This window comes from Castor canadensis, chromosome 17 (genome assembly GCF_047511655.1).
Source record: "Castor canadensis chromosome 17, mCasCan1.hap1v2, whole genome shotgun sequence".
NCBI lineage: Eukaryota > Metazoa > Chordata > Mammalia > Rodentia > Castoridae > Castor > Castor canadensis.
Window position 1 is genome coordinate 1,607,581 of NC_133402.1, and position 13,935 is coordinate 1,621,515.

The window sequence follows — 13,935 nt, forward strand, 5'->3', positions numbered from 1 at the left end:
ACGAAAGTGTCATTCTTAAGAAATATAATATACCTCTTCATAGGTCGTTTGTACCTCACCCTTCAGGGCCTGTGGCAGACCTTTACATGTGCTCTTCCCACTGCCTGGGAAACTCTCCCTTCCTTCTCTCACCTGCCACTGCTGGACTGAAATGACCCCTCCTTCCTGACCACTAGAGTCAAAAGGGCAGCCCTTAGTCGCCCCCTCCACACATTCTAATGCCTGTTAGACAAGTGCTCATGACGCTTTTTCAACATCTGTTGTTAACTTTTATCTCCCCAGCTCTGCCATGAGACCTTGAGGACAAGACCTCATCCTGCTCACGGCTGCATCCCCAACACTGAGTCCAGAACCAAGCAACAAATCTTTGTAGAACAAATGAAAAAACCTGCAAAATTCTGACATTGTCATATTCCTAATGTTAATAAAGTCAGGAGGCTGAGGCTGTGGTGTGGCTCAGTGGTAAGTGCGCTTGCCTGTGATGTACAAGGCCTGGGTTTCATGTTTATTGATTTCCACCTGATTACTCCAGAAGGGACTCCAGCTGGGAGGTAACCTTCAGCATCACCGATCCTCCTGTGGCAAGAGCTTCTGGACACATACAGTAAGGCACAGTGGCCAGGTCTTGGGAAGGGACACCTCTGTAGCCATGAACTGGAGAGTGACCCCATGACTTCAGATACACTAGTCAGGTAGTGAGGCAACAGCTGCTTTCCCAAGCTTGAGTAAGGCAAGCTGCACCCACGATGATGAAATAGGGCTCAGGATTTCTCCACTAGAAAATGCTCCCCCTACAGATCACAAATCATCACTACCCTGGCTGGCCTATATGGGTTTAACCAGAGCAGATCATGCGGTGACAAGGGCTTGAGCAGCTGGCCAGGGCAGCTCCCATTTGCACTGTCTCCTAGCACAGCCTGGGATAGACACACATGCTTGGGTGAGAACCTATGGGAATTGGGCACCATAGGGGTGGATCCAGACAGCCAAGGAAGGGGAGGCACAACAAGGATGACAGAATAGGTGTGGCTGGGCACCAGTGGCTCACGCCTGTAATCCTAGCTACTCAGGAGGTAGAGATCAGGATTGAGGTTCAAAGCCAGCCCCGGGGAAATAGTTTGGAGACCCTATCTCAAAAAAATCCCATCACAAAAAAAGGGCTGGTGGAGTGGCTCAACATCTAAGAGTACCTGCTTAGCAAGTATGAGGCCCTGAGTTCAAATCCCAGTGCCACCAAAAAAAAAAAAGGGGGGGGGGCGCATAAGCCCAAAACCTCCTAGAATCTCTGTGTGAGTCAAAGGCCAAGACAGCCAGTGGCTCAGGTACTGCCTCTGAGGACATCCTGGCAGAAGGGTGCAGTCTATCACAATGAAGTGCTTTGTCCAAGAAGATTCTGTTCAGAACCAGACCTTGGGACTTCCTGAAGTTTCAGCCACCCTTGTCCAGCCTCCCTGTCTGAATGCTTGGGGTTCCAATGCCAAGGTGCAACAGCCTGGGTGTGGCCATGGTGCATCCATCTGGGGTGGGGGTGAGCTCTGCACCTAGTGCCCTTGGGAGACAGAAGTTTCTTTGCCTGAAAGAAACGGAAAGAAAGGAGGAAGGGGAGAGAACAAGTTGCCACTGAATTTATGCTTCAGACATCAGGCAAGCTACCAGTCCATGTGCCCTATTTGTTTTCTGAGATCTACAGGAGAACCTAAAGTCACTTCTTCCTCCACAAAGACAAACAATGAAGAAAGAACAAAAACATCATGGCCCTTACAGACCATTCACTGTACCCCACAAAAGGATGGCAATGGCATGTACTATTGACAGCCCCATTTTACAGAGCATGAAACTGGGATGAAGGGACTAGCTGAGGTCCTGGGTACAGTCAGGATAAAGCTGGGATTCAAACCACAGACCATGGGAAGGAGCCAGGGGTGGCTGTGCCTGCAGACAGACTGAAGAGGCATGAGGATCTGTGTTGGCAGGAGAGCAGTGGGCCAGAGGAGGCTGAGCTGATAAGAGTATAGATGGCTCTAATGACAAATGCTTCCCAAACACTAGTGGCCTTTGCTAACTATGCTGATGACAAGAGGGCAGGGGCACAGCATTACATGCAGCCTTGCAACAACCCTGGGAGAAGGCTCTGTGACCACAGCCTCCATGCAGAGGGGATAAGCTCAGAGGCTGAGAAGGAAGCCTGTGGTTGCAGTCAATAGGAACACAGTCGTGTGAGTCAGGTCCTCAGCCTCCACCCACCCATACCAACAACTCTAGCCACTGGGAAAGACCAGGCCTCCAGAGAAAACCTTTTGCCACACCCTCCCTAAGATGTCCTTCTCTGGGGCGCTCATGATCAACCAAGCAGAGGAAGCAGGACATTTGCTGCTTTGTCCTTGCTGGGCAGCCATCTTTTAGGGTGACTGTAAGTAGATGAACAGATCCACCCTAGACTTCCTTGATGCACACTGGGTTTCCCTCAAGCTGCTCACCTTTAGGGATGAACTTCAGCGAGCTGCTGAAGATTCAGAATCGGGATTGTCCCCGCTTGGGGCCATCATTCAGGAACTCATGGCCTAGTCCATTGCCACACTTGCCACAGGATACCTGGGAAGACCACAACACAGTCACATAAACTACTGGCTCACACAACAGCCACAGTGATACCCTTCCTGCTGCTGGCAGTTGGTGTTTCCCTCTCTTGTCCATTTCCCAAGCTTACTGTGACCATGAGAGGTTGGAGCCCATGCATGAAGGCTCTCCTGCTGCCCATGTTCTGCCCGGACACCAGGAACTCCCTAAGTGTGTGTTGGCAGCTGCCTGGCTGAGACTGGAGGCCTAGAACAGCCTCAATGATCCGAGGGTATAGGACAGCAGATGAAAGAAGTTAACTGGACCTCTGACCCTCCCTGGCCAGCCCCCAACCCAAACTACTGCCACCCACCTTTAGAGCTTCAGGTCGATTGTGCTCGGGGCGCTTGGCCACACTATCAGCATGGATGGTCTCAGTGAATGCCGGCCAAGGGGACGAGTGTACATACTTTGAGCGACTGGAGAACAGCTCATAGCCACACTTGGCGCACACATAGACACCTAGGGCAGGGGGAGAGTGAAAGCAGAGACCTCAGTTCTGTGGCAAGCCCTGCAGTCCTCAGACCCAGTCATGCTGCCCCCAATCCAAAGGTGGGCTGCATACCCTCTCCATGTGCCCACTACTCATTGGCCACAGATTGGCTCTAGGAGAGACACAGCACTGTGCACGTGCTTAGTTGATGTGCCAGAGACCAGGTGTCACCCTTCACGCTCATCCTGTCGACTCGCTCAATGGCCTTGTCACTTGGAATCTTTAACATTTCCTTTTACACATGAGCAAGTGGAGGCTTGGTGTTACAGACACCCAGTGAGAAAATAAGTGGCCAGGATGGAACCCAGGCAGTCTGATGAGACACAATGCTCCCCACCAGTCCCCGGCAAGACTCACACAGTGGGTGACCAGTGTCACTACCTGGCCCCCTCCCCCCTCAAGTGGCCATCCCTGCTACCCAACAAAATCCTGAGATGGACACCCACCCATCAGCCTGCTTGCCATGCAAAGACAACAGTCTCAGAAACAGGCCTCCAGGCCAAACAGGGAGCCCAGGAAAACAAGGGCTGGGAGGACAATTTCAACCTGTCCCCAAAAAAGAGCACTTTGGGGCAGAGGGGGCAGGAAAAGTTACAAAATCAAGTTTCATAACTGTTTGAAAAACAGGAACCTCCAGGGGAATTGAATCATCTCCACCCACCACCTGGAAACAGCCTCCCCTGGAGTCTGCGAACTGCTTAGTCTACCAGGAACTGGAGGAGAAGCAAAGAGAAGCTTCCATGGGAGCTGCCATGGAAGTGAAGTTTCCAGTTTGGCAGGGCAACTGGAGTCCTACAGATGGAGCGTCTCAGAGGAGAGCTTTGCAAACCCTAGTGATCCTGTGTCACAGTCCCCTAAAGGACTGTCAGCCAGCAGATCCCACCCCAAGGAGGCAAGGCCCTAAGCCCTAGTCTTGCCTATGGATGTTTTTACCAAATTAGTCCATTATCAGGAGAGCTCAGCTAGAAGGGAACTCAACCAGCATTTCTCACAGCCTGGGGCCAGGCTTGAGAGCTGGCCCTGCCCTAAACCACCACACCCAGGCTATCCCGTGCTATACGCGTCAAACCTCACAGGTCACACTGGCAGGAACCGGTGGCACCCCTGGTTACCCAAGCTGGAGGCCCTGGGAGTGTGCACCTGGGCCGGCATTTAGCTCAGAACAGGACATTCAGTACATATCTGTCCACCCCAGAAGTCCCGGAAAGGGGGACGGCTGGGTAACACCTGGAGCTGCCCCTGGACCTCAGTCGGGTCCTTGACCCGGATGCCCCACTGGCGTTACTATCTCCAAGTACCAGTCCCACAGGTTCCCCTAGAAAGGGCTATATTCAGGTTCAAGGCCTGTCCTCCTCAAGGACAGTGACCTCCCCCCTCTAATGTCGCCTCTCCCCTGCCAGGGTCCCCCAGGACCTCCCCTCCTTCTCCACGACCCACTTTCGCCACATTCATTCCTCCCTGTTGGCTATTCTCGCCCCACTCCCGGGCTCAGGGCCTCTACCGCCACCCAGAGGGCGAGGACGCCCCCTCTAATTTACGCCCCCGCTCCGCTGCCCTCCCAGCAGGAGGCCGCAGGCCGGACCTGGCTCAAAGTGGTTCTGGAAAACTTCGCCCCCGAAGAAGCTGCAGAAAGCCATGGCGCCGCCGGGACCGCCGCACGCTGGCTCCCAGAACCAGCCCCAGGCCGTAGACTCAAGACCCAAACCTGTGTCCGCCTCCTCCCGAGAACCAACCACTCACCGATCAGTTCTAAGCCCCGCCCCTGCAGAGGACCAATTACGCAGGGACACCAGGATTCTTGCCACGCCCCCTCCCGAGGACCAATCTCTTCCAAGCACAAGGCTCCGGCTTCCGCCTCCTCCCGAAGACCAGTCGAATGCGGACTTCCCAGCAGACCCCGCCCATCAATAAGGACCTCTAATTGAGCCTCTTGCTAGAAGCCCTGCCCGTAACTCCCGAAGCCCCACCCCTATGCGCGAAGCCCCGCCCCTGTGCCCGAAGCCTTGAAGAGTCTTGAGCGCCTGTGGGCGCTGCTCGGCAGTTTGGTGCAGTAGGGACACCTGGGACCTGTCCCAGGAGCTGGGTGGCCGCGTCCCCTCGTCCTGTCCCCCGGCGCTCAGCTCCGTGCCGCTGGTTTTCGACCGGTCTTTCCGCGCACCCTCAACCCTCTGAGACACCAGAAAGCGTTGCCTTGGGCCTTTATTTGTTGGACAGGAGGGACAGGCAGCGGGTGCGCTGCCATCCAAGCAGCCTATAAGTCTCCCGAGCTCTCCGGCTTTTCCTTCTCGAGATGCTTCTTCTGGGGACCCTGGGGGTGGGGGCAGGAGGAGTGTTAGTCACGAGAGTCTGTAGCCAGCACCAGGGCCGGCCCTGCTGGACCCCTGAGAGCCCCCTTCCTGTGGGCGAGTGCGGGGCCCTGCCAGCTCCACCTGCTCTAGCTTCCCTACTCCAAAGCAAGCGGGAGGTGGAGTCTGAGCTCCAGAGAAAGAACACGGTGGGATTAGCTCACCATGAAGACCCTCTTCTCTTGCGCTGTCTGAAAACGTCCATGACCGAACTTGGAGGTGGTGTCGATGAACTTGAGTTCAATATTTTCCAGGGCCCGGCGGCTGTGGTGCACCCGGAGAGACTGGGGATCCATGGGAAAGGAGGCATTAAGGTCAGAGGGTCCCCCTTCCCTCCTGTCACCTCCAGTTCATATCGTTCAACTCCTGCCAGGACCCCTCCCTTTCTGCCCCCACCCCCACACCTTTGAGCTGACTGGAGGACAACCCATGGGGGCCCACTTCCCAGCCACCATACTCTGCTGACCTTCCTCAGTGTGATGACCCGTTTCTTGGTACCTGCAATGCAACCCTTCAGCATGACGAAGTCATTGTTGACTTCCCCATAGTGGGGGAAGCCGCCCTGCAGGGAAATAGGTAGGTCAGAGGCCAGGCAAGGGTGTGGCTGGGAGCCCGAAGAGAATTCCCCACACAGGGCTGTGATTGGAAGGAGCCCTGTGCCCAGCCCGCAGGTGCAGGGCTGATACTGTCTGCTGGATCATTAATCAGGACAGCGTCTGAGCCACACTCTAAGTCCTCTTCCATCATCATCTCAGTTTGCACGTTTATGGGAGGAAGCTGAGTTAGGAAGTTTGGATTCTTGCTGTAGGCTCCACAGCTGCTGCCCACTGGACTGAGGGTTAGTCCCGGGCCACAGTGGGTGCTGCTGCATCTCATATCCCCATGACAGCAACTAGAGTCAGAGCTCCTCAGACCAGGCTGAGGGTGAGGGTGAGGGATTGGGGCTACCAGTTGACTGCTCACTGATCCCCTGTACCTCTCCTCACTTCCCACTTTATAACAGGTACTCGGAAACTGCTTTTGCTGAAAAACACTGACTCCTCACTTGGGCCTGCAAATGTCATGTCCTAAAGATAACTGAAAGCACAAGAAAAGCTTTGCATCACTGCCTCCATTTTGTACTTTTTTTTTTTTTTTTTTTTTTTTTTGGTGGAACTGGGGTCTGAACTCAGGGCTTCACAGTCCATTTTGCTCTGGATATTTTGGAGATGGGGGTCTTGCAAACTATTTGCCTGGACTGGCCAAGAACTGATATCCTCCTGATCTCAGACTTCCAAGTAGCTAGGATTATAGGCATGAGCCACCAGTGCCCAGTATGTATGTCTTTGCTCTGAGCTGTTCTCTCTGCAGCCACCTTAGAATCCAGGAAAGATAGGAATTTTAAGAGATGCTCAAACTGCTTTTGCTGAAAAGTACTGACTCCTTCTTGGGCCCACGAACTAACTAATAGCATGAGAAAAGCATGGAATCTCCATTTTGTATCTGTCTTTGTTGTAAGCCATTCTCTTTGCAGTAATTTGCAATCACCTTGGATTCACGACAGGAGACAGAAACTACCCCAACAGTAAACCTTCCTCAGGATGGACCACCTGCCAGTTGACAATGAATCCAGATAACAACACCAGAACCTCCCCGAGAACAAGACCTGAGATAATGGCCAGCCAGACCACACCTGTGACTGAACTGTTCATGCACACCTTTTGTCCCCTGCCTCCAGTTCTTTAACTATTTAAACCTATAACTCATGTCTGTACTCTGAACATGACTGTAGATGGGCTGAGTGCTCACTCTGCCTCCTTTCTCTGCCTTCACCATGCCTCTTTATTTGGCATTTACGGCCAGGTGGCTGGACGTGGCGTATGGAATCTAAGGAGTTTGGCTCTTGGGCCCAAAACTCTGGGTTCAGACTGATAACACCCTGTGACAAGGGTCAAAAATGCCCCCCAGACAACAATGCCTTTTTTTTTTTTTTTTTTTTTTTTTTACTGTGACCAGGCACAGCCTCAGCAGTCCTGAGATGAGAATCAACAAGACCACATCTGTGACCAGGACTGTTTGATAATTACACACACCTCTTGCCCCTACCCCAGTTCTCCTCTATTAAAACCTAAAGCTCATGCCTACACTCTGAAGATGGGCTGAAATGCTAACTTTGCCTCTTTTGTACCTGTGCCACACAATGCATCTCCTTTCTCCACCCTTTACCACTAATAGTCTCTTTTTGGCATTTTGGACCTGTATGTGGAACCCTTTGATTTAGGCTTCTGGCCTAGATCTGGTTACAACCTGGCAGGGTCTTGTTCCCAGTGTTCCTGTGGGGGCAGGACCCCACTGTGGAGCACACACCTTGAGCAGAGTAGCACCCAGATAGAGCTCAGGCCTGCCTACCTGGGCCTGCCTACCCTAGATGCTGGCCCCCCTTGGCGGCAGCAGCCCACTCTCACCAGTGGTGTGATGGACTTGTCGGTCACATCGTAGCTGGTGGATGCATTGTTTTTAACCATCTTCCCATCCTCCATGTGCAGCCCCCGGCCAATACGGTAGATCTGCCAGAGGAAGAGGGCACAGTGGTGGCAGAGACATGTCCACACACATCAGCATGTGTGACTAGACTCAGGTGCTGATGGGGCATTTCATGACCCAGACAGTGTCTAGGTCATGCACCCCACCTGCTTTGCTCCTTTTTCCCAAGGCTGTGGACTCACCTTCTTGTTGAGCTCTGTACGGTGGTGGTAACCCTTCTGACCGGCCCGGGCAATGGAGCAGCCCACACGGGCTGGGTGCCAGGCGCCAATGCAGGCCACCTTACGCAGCCCCTTGTGGGTCTTCCGAGGTAGCTTCTTGGTGTGCCAGCGGCTTGTGACTCCTGCAGGTGGAAGGGGCTGGTGGTTGAGAGTCCAGTCCGGCCCACATCTGGCAGCCTTCTCTGGAACCAACATCCTTAACCATGCCTACCTTTGACACCCCTGCCCTTGGTGACAGCAATGACATCAATGACCTCACTCTGGCTGAAAACACTGTGCACAGACACCTGCTTCTCTAGCCGGGCCTGGGCCCAGGCCACCTTCTCAGCCACCGTGCCACCATTCAGCTGGATCTCCATGATGTGGGCCTTCTTCTGCCGGAAAGGCAGCAGCTTCATCTGCACAACATGGTGTGGTGGTGATCAGTTCCCCACACACCTGCAGATGGTGTGGCCAGCTGGTGACCCAAAGTCTTTCACATATATATTCATGCTAGATGTTCTCTGCCCCAGCCATGTGCTGTGTGCTATGCAAGGCATTGTGGATACAGCATTGAATGAGGCAGACAGGATTCCACACCTCAGGGAACCCTATGTAGTTTGGGGGGAACAGACAGAAGCTAAGAGGTCTGAGTACTCTGATGGACTATTGGGGAGGGATATTTCAGATAGAGTGGTCAGGGATAGCCTCTCTGAAGAGGTGACACCATTAACAGGGAGGAGCTACTAGGCAAAGATCTGATTATATATGGACAGAGGAAAAAGCATGTGAAAAGGCCCTGTGACAGGGAAGATCATGGAGAGCTTGTAGGACAGAAAGGAGACCAACATGGTCAGATGATGGGAGCAAGGAGGGTGGCAAGGCCAGACAGGTGTAGGGAGGAACTCTGGCTCTCTTCCAAGTGCAGGTCAGGTGTGACACAGCAGCTGCAGGGTTCTGGCTGATGTGGGAGGCACAGGTTGTGGGGATGTACTGATGGAAACAGAGCAATTAGATGACAGCATAGTGTTTCGCAAGGATTTATGGAGAGCCTACTGCATATCAGGTTCTTGATGGGCTCTGGGGCCCAAGAGTGAACAAGGCAGGTGTGGCTCCTGTCCCCATGGCCTCAGCCCCCCTGGAACTCAAGTCTGTCAAGGGAGATGAGCATTTACCAATGACTTACCCAGGTACTGCCCAGGTGAGAGTCAGTGTTTGTGTGTGGGGTAGGTCTGTGTGTACAGAGGGGCTCTGAGAGGGGTGGGGATTGGCGTGCTTCTCTCAGACCTAGGAAAGGCTTCCCTGAAGACAAGATACCCAGGACTGTTCCAGAATAAATCATAAATGGTTACCTGCCAGCCCACATCGAGCCAAACACCAGATGTGGCTGGCCCTCCATGCTGGAAATTTGGTGGAAGATCCAGGTCCTTCAGGGCATATCAAGACTTTCATTAACCACAGGGCACAACCAATGCTTGCAGCCCTTGGGGGGCACTGACACTCAGAGTCCCATCCCTGGGGCTGTGGTGACCAGCGAGGTGACTGGTCAACCTCTGGGCCCGTGCCCAAGGCTCATGGTATTTTTAGGTTGACATTTGTCAGGGCTCCTGGAATCTGGCAGGATGGGGGGGTGGGGAGGTAAATGCAGAGGGTGAGCTGGCTGACAGGTGGGGGCGGGGCTGACCTGGGTGTGGACAATGACCCGAATGACTTTGCAGTACTTCTTCATGGCAGCAAAGTCTTTGTGGAGCTGCTTCTTGCCATGAGCATCCCGCCACTTCTTGCAGGCCTTGGTGAAGGCTTTCTTCTTGCTCTTGTGCCTGTGTCACACACAGGAGGCAGGCCCTAGCAGAGGCAGATTCCCAGGCCACCCTGCCCCCACCCCACCAAACAGGGGCTCCTCATCCAGGACTTTCCCAAAGGCCCTGGCTGGTTCCAGTGCCACCTTTGATCATTCACTGTCCCCCCTCTTTAGGCCAGGTTTCCTCCTCTCTCTGCCTCCAGGCCAGCCCACCTACCCATTGTTGCTCTGCTGATCCCTTTTCTTTTCTACTCAGGGTCTCCTATGCAACTCAGCCTGGTCTTAAACCTGCCATTTTCATCCTCAGCTTCCTGACTCCTTGGGGGTACGTGTCACCACTCCCAACTCTGATCCTACTCTAAAGCCTGTGGAGGGCACCATGAGCACTCTAAAGTCTGCCTTGGGCCTGGAAGACATCATTTCTAACCCTCACCAGAAGTCTGGAAGATGGAAGGTAATTATACCTTTTCACAGGGCTTAAAGCCCCCAGATGATAGAAACAGCAAAAACAGAAGAGCAGGCATTCGTTGGTCCTGTTTCCTGGGCTGAACACCCTTTACCCATCCCATCCTCACAGTAGCCCCAAAACATGGACACCCTCATCCCACTTTCAGCAGAGGGACTTGAGAGGCCAGCCAGCTTGCCCTGGGACACAGCCTGCACTGACTCTGAGACCCACGTCCAGTACCGGCCCATTGAGGTCAGGGCTAGCTTGGAGTCGTGTCTCCAGGAGGTGTGTGTGCTTGGGAAAGGGTCTTTGAGGTTCTCCAGGCAGGTGGGGCTTTCCTTTTGGGACATAGTGCCAGGGGAGACTTGGGGTCTGAAAATATCTTTTTCTTTCTCTCTCTCTTTCTCTCTCTTTCTTTCTTTTCTTTTCTTTTGCCAGTACTTGAGTTTGAACTCAGGGCCTCACACTTGCTAGGCAGGTGCTCTACCACCTGAGCCACTCCACATTCCTGAGAACACCTTTCTATGCACGACAGCTTCTAAGTCGGCAGTTTCCCTTTTCACATTGGCTGTCAGGAAGCTCAGAGTCAACTCTGAAATCCCATCACAGCCCTGTGGTTAACCCTGAGGACTGAAATACCCGCTTCCTCGTGGTCCTTGACCCCGGCCTCCTCTCCAGCCCTGTAATACGTACTCATCTCTTACTGACGTGAAGGCATCACACACGCTTTCCTACCTTCCACACCATGTGGACACTGCTCCTCTGCCTGCTCACCCCCTGCTCCAGCCCGGAGCCGGCACGGCCCTTACCAGTCCCGGTAGAAGCGACGGCGGCATTCGTCGCTCAGGTGTTCTGCAAAGATGGTCTTGAAGCTCCTCAGGCCTCGAGGCGTGCTCACGTAGCCCACCACGCCCACCACCACCAGGGGTGGTGTCTCCACCACCGTCACCGCCTCCACCTCCTCCCGCTTGGAACTTTCTGGATGAGACCCAGGGACGGGGCCATGAAGCAGGGGTGTGGGGGGGGGGCACCCAATGGGGAAGGGTGGGCCAGGACAACAGGACAACAGGCGCAGTGAGCCTCCTGACACTTAATAGGTACAATTGCAGTGAAGTTCTAGAAAGACCTAGAAGAACTCCACAGTTTTATGGCTATCACCGCCTAGGCTGCCATGAAGCAAAATGGAGTACGGCCCTTAGTGAGGGTCAGGACTGCTGCTGCCACTGTGCGGTGACTCCTCTGGACAGGGCCTCATCCTTGCTGGGATGGTGTCCTCTCCTGGACCACCAGAGTGACCTCTGGCTCCTAGTATATATGGAAGCCCCCTCCACCATGTGCCCCCTGCAGCAACTCACTGAGCCCCGGCCGGTGCACCTCTCGCAGGGTGTGAGTCATGCCCGCCTTGTAGCCCAGGAAGGCTGTGAGGTGCACAGGCTGTTTGGGGTCATCCCTCGGCCACGTCTTCACTTTGCCTCGGTGTCGATGGCTCCTCTTGTGGGGCAAGAAGCCCAGGTGCCCATGCCGAGGGGCAGAGAACTTCCGGTGGGACTGGGGACAGGAAGGAGGAGTTCAGAGCCCCGGTCTCCCTGGGGGTGGTGACAGGATGGTTCTAGAACCCAGACCTAGAAAGCAGAGGTCCTGTGGGTCCTCAGTGGATGACTGAGGGACTGGGCCTCCACACCCACGGGCTTCATGCCCCCGAGGGCTCAGCTTGGCAGGACCTGGGAGGGGGTCCACACACCGAGGCAGAGTGCACCTGGGGGCAGGTGACCACTGCTATCAGTCCATCTCTTGCCCCTTCTAGGCCCAGCAGCCCAGCCCTGACCCCTTGCTGCTTCCTCAAACTTCCCATCCCTTACAGCCCCAAGGACTGTTCCTGCTGGGGAACAGCTGGTGATGCCCACCTCCCCCTCTCCAGGAATGGCAGTTTGTTCAGGCTCCAGTCCCAACCCACTGACCATGGTAGCCGATCCCTGCAGTCAGGAAGCAGCCTCCCCACCAGGCGCCAGAGGTCGAGTGACAGGGCCAGGATACGCAGCAGCCAGATCCCAGATTTAGCCCCTGGCAGGGGAGTTTGGTTGGCCCCTGTGGCCAGCATGGTCTCTGGTGCCAGGAGCAAGCCCAGGCAGACAAGTAGCCTGGTGTGGGGACACCTGGACCAGTCTTCCCTCCATGGTCCTGGGACTGGGGTGCCACACACTCAGAGCCAACTTGGCCTGATAAGGGGGAGGTGCCCTAGCTGGGGGCGAGTCTCAGGTGGCAACCCAGAGGAGAATCTCAGTCCTGTCTGCTGAGAATGAGGCAGACAGGATTCCTGTCTTGGGGGCCTTGGAACTGAGCTGGACTGTGGGGTGGGAGTGGGGGTCAGGGAGGGTAGGCCTGTGTTGCATTAAGATCAGATCCCTGGCTCTGTTAGCCTGTGACCATGAACATTTAGATACTTTGGTGAATTTAATTTGTTTTGCTTTGTTTTGTGTGAGACAGGGTCTCACTATGCAGCAGACTGGCCTTGAACTCAGGATCTGCCTGTCTCAGCCTCCCTGCTGCTGTGATTACAAATGTGTGCCACCACACCTAGCTCATTTTTTTTTGGCAGTACTGTGGTTCAAACTCAGGGACTCATGCTTGCTAGGTAGGCATTCTTACCGCTTGAGTACTCCGCCAGCCCTTTTTGTGATTTTTCTTTTATTTTTTTTGCTGTACTGGGGCTTTAACTCAGGGCCTATACCTTGAGCCACTCCATGGGCCCTTTTTTTTTTTTTCGTTTCTGGTGGGTTCTTTCAAGATAAGGGTCTTGCGAACTACTTGCCAGGGCTGGCTTCAAACCTCTCGATCCTCCTGATCTCTGCCTCCTGAGTAGCTAGGTGTGAACCACAGGTGCACAGATTGTTTTTGTTTAAGACAAGGTCTCACTCACTATGTGGGGATGGCCTAGACTGGCCTTGAACTGATGATCCTCCTTCCTCAGTTCCTGGATGCTGGAATTACAGGCATGTACCACCTCAGCTCTACACTCGGGCTTGAATTTAAATTTGAGTTTAAGTTTTGAATGAAAAAGAAGTTAAAGTATCTTCTTTTTCTTTCTTTCTTTTCTTCTTCTACCCCTTCCCTTCCCTCTCCTCTCCCTCCCCTCCTCCTCCTCCTCCTCCTCCTCCTCCTTCTTCATCATCTTCTTTTTTTGTTGTTTTGGTTGGTTTTAGTTTAATTTTTTGGAGATGGGGGGGAGATCTTACAATGTTGCCCAGGCTGGTCTTGAACTCCTGGGCTCAGGTGATCCACCCACCTCAGCCTCCCATATAACTTCAGGTACCGGTTTGTGTCACAGAGCCCAGCTATTTTATTTTCCAATTCCAAGATTATAAAGTTGTGTACCTGTAGAATCACAGAGTTCTAAAGGGGTGTGGATTTTGCAATTGTTAGATACTAAGATTCTGTGCTTACAAAGTGTTAAGATTCTTTTGGGAGTTTTTATTCCCATTTCCTGCCTGCAGAGCAGGAAATGTTTCTCC

At 53.7% G+C, this 13,935-nt stretch overlaps 2 protein-coding genes and 1 long non-coding RNA gene across 6 annotated transcripts; 1 reads left to right on the forward strand and 2 right to left on the reverse strand.

Moving 5' to 3' along the window:
- Window positions 1-450: 450 nt before the first annotated feature.
- On the reverse strand, window positions 451-4,847 carry Msrb1 (methionine sulfoxide reductase B1). Of its 2 annotated transcripts, XM_020169387.2 has the most exons (4): window positions 4,692-4,847; window positions 2,930-3,078; window positions 2,478-2,592; window positions 1,397-1,573 (listed from the first exon to the last, which is right to left on the reverse strand). In XM_020169387.2, the coding sequence occupies exons 1-4, from the start codon at window positions 4,744-4,746 to the stop codon at window positions 1,542-1,544; spliced, it is 351 nt and encodes a 116-aa protein (XP_020024976.2). In that variant the 5' UTR covers window positions 4,747-4,847; the 3' UTR covers window positions 1,397-1,541. The 2 variants fall into 2 exon arrangements, with proteins under 2 accessions (XP_073916314.1, XP_020024976.2); XM_074060213.1 differs by lacking the exon at window positions 2,478-2,592 and having other exon boundaries at window positions 451-1,573.
- Window positions 4,848-5,290: 443 nt separating this feature from the next.
- Window positions 5,291-12,524, reverse strand: Rpl3l (ribosomal protein L3 like). Of its 3 annotated transcripts, none has more exons than XM_074060208.1 (10): window positions 12,385-12,524; window positions 11,782-11,974; window positions 11,236-11,404; window positions 9,862-9,997; window positions 8,410-8,596; window positions 8,160-8,320; window positions 7,899-8,000; window positions 5,921-6,016; window positions 5,619-5,738; window positions 5,291-5,417 (listed from the first exon to the last, which is right to left on the reverse strand). In XM_074060208.1, exons 1-10 carry the CDS (start codon window positions 12,385-12,387, stop codon window positions 5,361-5,363), a joined length of 1,224 nt encoding a protein of 407 aa, XP_073916309.1. In that variant the 5' UTR covers window positions 12,388-12,524; the 3' UTR covers window positions 5,291-5,360. The 3 variants fall into 3 exon arrangements, with proteins under 3 accessions (XP_073916309.1, XP_073916308.1, XP_073916310.1); XM_074060207.1 differs by having other exon boundaries at window positions 12,331-12,444; XM_074060209.1 differs by lacking the exons at window positions 11,782-11,974; window positions 12,385-12,524 and having other exon boundaries at window positions 11,162-11,298.
- On the forward strand, window positions 5,653-7,253 carry LOC141418614 (uncharacterized). Its single transcript, XR_012443270.1, has 2 exons — window positions 5,653-5,768; window positions 6,458-7,253. It is a non-coding gene; the product is annotated as an uncharacterized lncRNA (long non-coding RNA).
- Window positions 12,525-13,935: the final 1,411 nt, after the last annotated feature.

Excerpts from the sequence above, each read along its gene's own strand:
- Msrb1 (XM_074060213.1), bottom strand. The coding sequence starts at position 4,746 with ATGGCTTTCTGCAGCTTCTTCGGGGGCGAAGTTTTCCAGAACCACTTT. Across the intron at positions 3,079-4,691 it reads CCAGAACCACTTTGAGCCAG|GTGTCTATGTGTGCGCCAAG; the intron begins GTCCGGCCTGCG and ends CCCCTGCCCTAG. Across the intron at positions 1,574-2,929 it reads ATCGACCTGAAGCTCTAAAG|GCAAAGAAACTTCTGTCTCC; the intron begins GTGGGTGGCAGT and ends CGTTTCTTTCAG.
- Rpl3l (XM_074060207.1), bottom strand. The coding sequence starts at position 12,387 with ATGGTCAGTGGGTTGGGACTGGAGCCTGAACAAACTGCCATTCCTGGA. Across the intron at positions 8,001-8,159 it reads GTACAGAGCTCAACAAGAAG|ATCTACCGTATTGGCCGGGG; the intron begins GTGAGTCCACAG and ends TTCCTCTGGCAG. Across the intron at positions 5,739-5,920 it reads GGGTCATCACACTGAGGAAG|TCTCTCCGGGTGCACCACAG; the intron begins GTCAGCAGAGTA and ends ATGGATCCCCAG.